Consider the following 7,068-nt stretch of genomic DNA (forward strand, 5'->3'; position numbering starts at 1 on the left):
ATTTACAGAACAGTGTATAAGCAACACATTGAAACCAAAAATGCTGAATTAAAAAGATTTAGTGTTTACTTAAGTTAGTACCCTTGATTACATTTAGTCTGTGGAATTCGGTATATTAAGTCTGAAACGACCTAAGGTTAAGATTAAGGGAGGGAAGTGACTGTGATGGTATCGGAAAACGAGATTTTGGTGGTTAGGTGGTGTTTTCAAATCAGAAATTATGTATAGACGAACGCATAAACCAATAGTATCCATTAATTCAAGTTTGTTTAACAACTTTCAGCACTATCGATACTTTTGTATTTAATGACTTTTAACACGCAATGAGTATCCAGGTTCTATATTGATTTTGATAACCAAAAATAAAGAAAAACACGACAAATTAGAATAAAGTTTGCACCTTTTCAACAAAGTGAACAAAAAAGAAAATTAACCTAATTTTTTTTTTCGTTCAATAATTTGATATTTAAAAACTAGATTCCAATTTACAACAATTAGGGAACAATATCTCTTTTCCTCGGCCGGGTTTGAAACCAGGCAACATTATGATGAAACATATAGTGTTTTTACAGTTTGTACAAGTTGCTCAATTGTTTGAATTTTCACATAATTTGTAAACATTTAGATTAAGAACTACAAGGAATGAGCTTTTTTTTTTTGTTTGTGGATTTTGTTTATAATCCTATAAATAGACCCCTCACAATGTGTCATACCTAAACAATATCCCATATTTAGCTTTAAACGCATGCATATGCAGTGTGTCTTGAACCCTAGACTACTGACCAACTAGGTTATATAAACTGGAACTATATCGCTAGTAGGGAGATGCCTTTACTCGTTGGCTACATATCTAGGGTTATGAAACAAAACATGATGCATGCGGGCATGTACATAATACCTTTCAGATTTGTTGTTTTTGTTTGTATTTGATATCTTGTCTCCTAGTATTCGCAAGTATCATACTACTTACAATGCATTCATTGTCTTTCATCTTTAATAAGAATGTTAACTTACCCATAATCAGGATGAGCAAATCCGATATAGCAAGGCTGAACAGGTAGTAATTTGTTACTGTGTGCATGTAAGGACTTCTTGCTATGACAACACAAGTAGACAGGTTCCCTATTATCCCTAATATAAACACACCAGCATATATAATAGTCAGCACAACAACGGATCCAATGTCTTTTCTTTTTTCTCCAAGATACAAAACGAGAAGGTCTTCCACTGTTGGTACGCTCGCATTTATTCCTTGGGTTCGATTTTCATTTGACATTATACAGTAATACAAAATTATAAACTTGTGAACTCTATTTAGTTACATATTTGATTATATCTAACTTGTAAAACAAATATTTTTTCCGTCTGGTTTGAAAGCTAAAAAAAATAATTAAAGTGAATCCTCTTGACTATTAAGTTATCCAATGAAATATATAGAAAAAATATGTGTTTATCCAAATGTAATTTTCACAGCAATATATTGAAATTGTTTTTGTCAAAGCTGAAATATCAATTTAGAAACGCCAACTCAGAAAGCATACTGCCAGTTACAGATTAGGACGTAATTCATGCTTTGTTAATTGAAACGTCATGCACATCGACGGAAGTAAAGAAACCAATACGGGTTATTATCCGTAAATTGTAATAAAAACAAGCACATCATTTCAACATTTTATTGAAATAGTCTAAATAGAGAATCTTCAGATCTTATAGACTCCTCCTTTGAATCAATGACAAAAAGAAAACTCATCCAATCTGTTGCTATAGAACCAAAATCTGTCATATGGATGCATTATGGTTAATCGAGAGACAAATATAAAACTTTATATTATTTACGTTATATTGCAAAAGGTGGCGAGGTAAATTATTTAAACGACTAGATATTAATATGTCCATGGAAGTAATCAACTGCTTTTTAGGGTAAACCAAGTTCTATAACTAGTTTTATGACGAACAATCGTGATGAATAAATTTCCTGTTATGTAAAGCAAGAAGTAAATTAAATATTTATCATTTAACCGGAACTGTCTAAATGACTGTGGGTCACAGTATAATGAATCAAATAGTATATCTAGATTTGATTTGTCTGATTTGAACAATCAGTAAGGAATATTTATTGATTGCTACATTTGTTCTGTCTTTGATTTGAAGTGATCATATACAAATTTATAACAAAACTGCCATGAGGTTATGTTTCTATTTCTTGATATGAATAGATAATTTACAAATTTATTACGCTACTACGATGAGGGTTAGTTTCTATTATACTGCTGTACAGTCGAATGTGTATACATTTTTCAAAAATCTAAACTTGCTTTCAGTAACTGCAAGGTTTCTACCTTTTTTATTGCTTTTTTGTTATCTATATTATACAGTTTTGTCGAGTAAGTCGTTTCTCCTATGCTTAATCTAATTGCAAGTAAGTCGAGATTAAAAAGGAGAATGTTAAGTGCTTAAAAATAGAGCTTATTTTAAAGTCAGGAGCCTCGTCAGTGGTCGAAATGACGTCATACGTAATATCTTTTTTTTCTTGGTTATTTGGATAGTATAGTGTAGATAACTGTACTTGGATAGTAAAATAAAAATTGAGAATGGAAACGACAGTCACCGTTTAAGTTATATGTTTAGATTCGGACGATTTAAAGCTTGACATGCTGCCGTGTTATAGACACATATCTATAATTGTTGAAGTCTATATGTTGACCTCTAAATGGCGTTAAGTTATAAGTGTCGTTAGGTTGCTGTCTCATTTACGCATATTCTACACCAACCTTTGATCAAATCTATCCAATCTTAATATTTAAAAACTTTAAGAAGATTATTAGTTGAATCTTACTTCGTTGGTCTGATTGTACCGATGACTCATGACGTTCAAAGACACTTCCACTTTGTGTTTTTGTTAGATGTATTTAGATTTGTATCCAACTGATGGGTTAAACCTTTTTCAACTGATTTTTATAGTTAGTTCTTATGTTGTACTGTTACACTACTGTCCAATGTTAGGGGCAGGGTTGGGATCACGCTTAACCCCGCCACATTATGTATGTATGTGCCTGTCCTAAATCAGGAGCCTGTAATTCAGTTGCCGTATTACATATTTGTTTTTTCGTTCATTTTTTTGTACATAAATAATGCCGTTAGTTTTCTCGTTTAAATTTTTTTACATTGTCATTTTGGGATCTTTTATAGCTGACTTTATGCGGTATGGACTTTGCTAATTGTTGAAGGCCGTACGGTGACCTATAGTTGTTAAATTCTGTGTTATTTTGTCTCCTGTGGAGAGGTGTCTCATTGGCAATCATACCACATCTTCTTTTTTATATATATATATATATATATATATATATTTGAACAAGAAGACAGACAGGATCGTTTCAAAATATCAAAACAACAGAAAACATAATATGTTAGAAGGAAAGTTCCTGTTTGAAATGGCAAATCTTTGTCCATGAATTGCAAATATTTTTTTTAGAAATTTCTTGTTTCAACGATGACATGAAGGTGTTGCCATTTTTTCTTCAGAATTCTATTTACGTTTCCTCCGTATGGCATTTCAACATTTTGACTTTCTTTTAAAACCACTTCTACATGTATAATACTTTCTACAGAAAACAATGCTAAATAGACATCTTCAAAAATCTAAATAGATTTTGTTAATAAAATCAAGGTAATTAAGACAATAACTTATTGAAAAATTCTCAAATACCAAATCTTCAGATTTTACAATACTTCAAATGAATGCAACAAGACATCTATTCAGTCTGTAAGATTATTTTATGAAAGACGCCAAATAAAAAATAAGAAGATTTTTTTTTTAAAGTCTTTTTTATTTTTTTTTATTAAAGAATATAAAAACTATAGTTAGAATGGAGATAACAAGTTTCAAGAAGAAAACACGTTTGCAAGGTTTTAATTATAAGTACAGAGGACTTCAAACAATATTAAAAAAATGCTAAATAAAAATCTTGATTAAAACGTCATCCAATGTGACAATTCTGTACTGCTGCTTGTAAAGCACTAAACATGATACTGATTGAATGTAAATTAAACTTTAATTTTTCTTTCTATCAACTAGAGAATTTCCTGATGTATAGAGTCATATTTAAAGAATAACTGATCCAAGAATTAAAAAATAAATAAAATGAAAACGATATAAAGATTTAAAAGATACATGATATAATTCTATATACATGTTTATGTGAGAATACTTATTTTAATTTTTTTTATGATGTGAAATATCCGGATAATTTTAAACATTTTTAACATTTTATTATTTTTTTTCAATTTGTATTTGTTAAATAGATATATATTTGTATATATAGTGTCTCATAAGCCTTTCTAGGCTGGGTATTTGTCTTATTTTATTATTGTGCAATGTATATTTTATTATCTGTATAAAAAAATCTGTAGACAAGTATGTGACACTTTAATAAAATAAATTATTATTTATTATTATTATTATAAAAAATATAAAAAAAACTGTCTACTGATATAAAAAGAAATTAAGTATGATTTATCCACTGTTGATTTCCTTTAAAGCAATTCCCTACAAGGATCCATGTATTGTTTTGGCAATGAATATATTATGTCACTACAACGCAACAATGGCTAGTACGGTATTCGACAATAAATGTCTCTTCAATAATTGTCGAGGCCAAAATTATTGAAAATCCAAATCTTTAAAAAAAAAAATGGAGAGCTGTTAAACCTAAAAGGGCAAAAAGTATAGCCAAAATCGGTCAAAGAATCAGAGATTTGCATGAGGGAGATAAATTCCTTATATTAAATCAAATTAGTAAATCAGTGATGCATAATCCAATATCCATTTGAAATATAGGTGTCAGACCACCAATTAAAAGTCCCTATCTGTTCAACCAAATTTTGCAATTTTCATAGCTTTCTAAAGTTTTTGTCTTAAGTTTAACCTCTTACAAACCAGGTATGTCCTGAATCGTACAGGTATCACCTTTCTTCATGCAAATTTTCAGCATACCTTTAATGCCATATAAGAAAGAAGAGACCTTCCGAATGGATGTACCACTAAAAATAACCCCTGGTTTTCTTGAAATCTTAAATTAGTATACTATGGAGCGCAGTAATCCTCAATTTTTAATGTCAAATCATAGACAAGTAAATTTGGGCTCAAAATGGTCTTAATATATTTCTCTTTCACCGAAAGTTTCATTTTTGCAAATTTGTTGGGTAGTTTAAGTAAACAATGACATCAAATGCACTATTTTTTGTCCGAGTAGGCCTACTTTCACATACGTTCTAAATTTGAGGGAGTAATTGGTGGTGTGACACCCCCTCACGGAATTGCCCGAAACGCAAATGCTTCAAGTAGCGTCTCCTTCTCTGTATTTGTCATTAAACCATACGTTTTGAGTCAGCTGAAAATGTCACGATAGGAAAAAGATGATAATCAGTCAATTTTCATATATCAAACAATTATTCGGGTGGATAAAAATGTAAGACAACATAGCATACATCTCATGATATAAGTAATGTACTGACTATACCTATAATGGGTCCTCTATTGGAAATACAATTTATCTTATCTTATAAGACACCGTTACGCATCGTATGATTCAACCTATTCTTGACGGTTATCGTAAATCTTGTGTAGTAATGGTTTCAGTCTGTCTTCCTCTTTACCCTACTGGGGAGGATTTCTGAAGCAAGCTAATCCATGTTAACAAAGTCCGACTAATGTGACCATGCACGCCAGGAACTATCAATTCAGAGAAGTAAACGCCATGTGCGATCGGACAGATAAGTCAATATAAATATTGAGATGGATTTCGCCAAAATTTACTGTTTAGTTGATATGCTTATAACATCATAGTATTGTTCTTCAATCATTACTAAATTGTCTTACGTTCACATTATAAAATCACCGTATTTATACTTTGAGGTAAAACTATTTATGTATTATATATCTGAGCATATAACAAATCAAAACTACAATGTACGTATAGATTACTGAAAAGTGCAATTTTGAAAGATTTTGGAAAGTAGAAGGTAGGACAGGGAATAAAATTAGAAGATATGGTATTATTGATAATAAGAAAACTACCCACAAGAGACTAATTAACAACAATGGTCGCCGTACGGGCCTCAACAAAGACCAAAGCTTATACTGCATAGTAAATTATAATAGGTAGCGAAAAATGACAAAAATGAAATATAAAAATAAAAACACAAATATGACAGATAGCAACAACCGACAACGAATGAATTAAAGGCTTCTGACTTCGGACAGGCACATACAGAATCTAGTCACCCTTAAACTCCTTTGAAGGCGCCACCCTCCCTGAACTTGAGACAGTCGTGTAATAGTACAACATAAGAACAAACTATACAAATAAGTTGAAAAAGGCTAATATGTTTATCCATCTGATGAGTTAAGCCTTTTTCAACTGATTTTTTAGTTCGTTCTTATAATGTTGTACTGTTACACCACTGTCCCAAGTGAGGGGAGGGTTGATATCCCGCTAACATGTTTACCCCCACATTCTGTATGTATGTGCTGTCCCTAGTAAGTGTAATTCAGCCTGTAATTCAGTGGTTGTCGTTTGTTGATACATATTTTCTTTCTTTTTTTTTGTACATGAATTAGGCCGTTAGTTTTCTCGTTTGAATTGTTTTACATTTGCTATTTCGGGGCCTTTTATAGATGACTATGCGGTTTGGGCTTTGCTCACTATTGAAGGCCGTTTGCTGTCCAATAGTTGGTAATTTCTGTGTCATTTGGTCTCTTGTGGATAGTTGTCTCATTGGCAATCATACCACATCTTCTTTTTTAAATTATCTCATCAAATAGAAAAAAAATATATCTAACAAATACACAGACTGGACGTGGACGGAAACTTAAACATCCAAACAACCGAAAGACACTCCGAGAGTACCTGCAGTTACTGACAGCTAGTTCAAAGCCAATAGCATCTAATGAAAGAATCAATGAACAGTGTAATCAATTAGCTATGAAAACAAATTCAGAATTTCACAAGAGGGACTTCTATCAGGTCAATGTTTACATATTTCAACAAAATCTTTTTTTGTCTTTCA

At 31.3% G+C, this 7,068-nt stretch overlaps 1 protein-coding gene across 1 annotated transcript in view; it reads right to left on the minus strand.

Moving 5' to 3' along the window:
* LOC139493467 (neuromedin-U receptor 2-like) overlaps positions 1 to 1,410 on the minus strand; it is a 34,134-nt gene extending 32,724 nt beyond the window's left edge. Inside the window, exon 1 of the mRNA XM_071281873.1 lies at positions 1,015 to 1,410. Within this exon, the coding sequence (XP_071137974.1) occupies positions 1,015 to 1,276 (262 nt within the window). The 5' untranslated portion in view covers positions 1,277 to 1,410. The remainder of the gene's footprint in view (positions 1 to 1,014) is intronic.
* Between the last annotated feature and the right edge of the window lie 5,658 nt (positions 1,411 to 7,068).

This window comes from Mytilus edulis, chromosome 10 (assembly GCF_963676685.1).
Source record: "Mytilus edulis chromosome 10, xbMytEdul2.2, whole genome shotgun sequence".
NCBI classification, from domain to species: domain Eukaryota; kingdom Metazoa; phylum Mollusca; class Bivalvia; order Mytilida; family Mytilidae; genus Mytilus; species Mytilus edulis.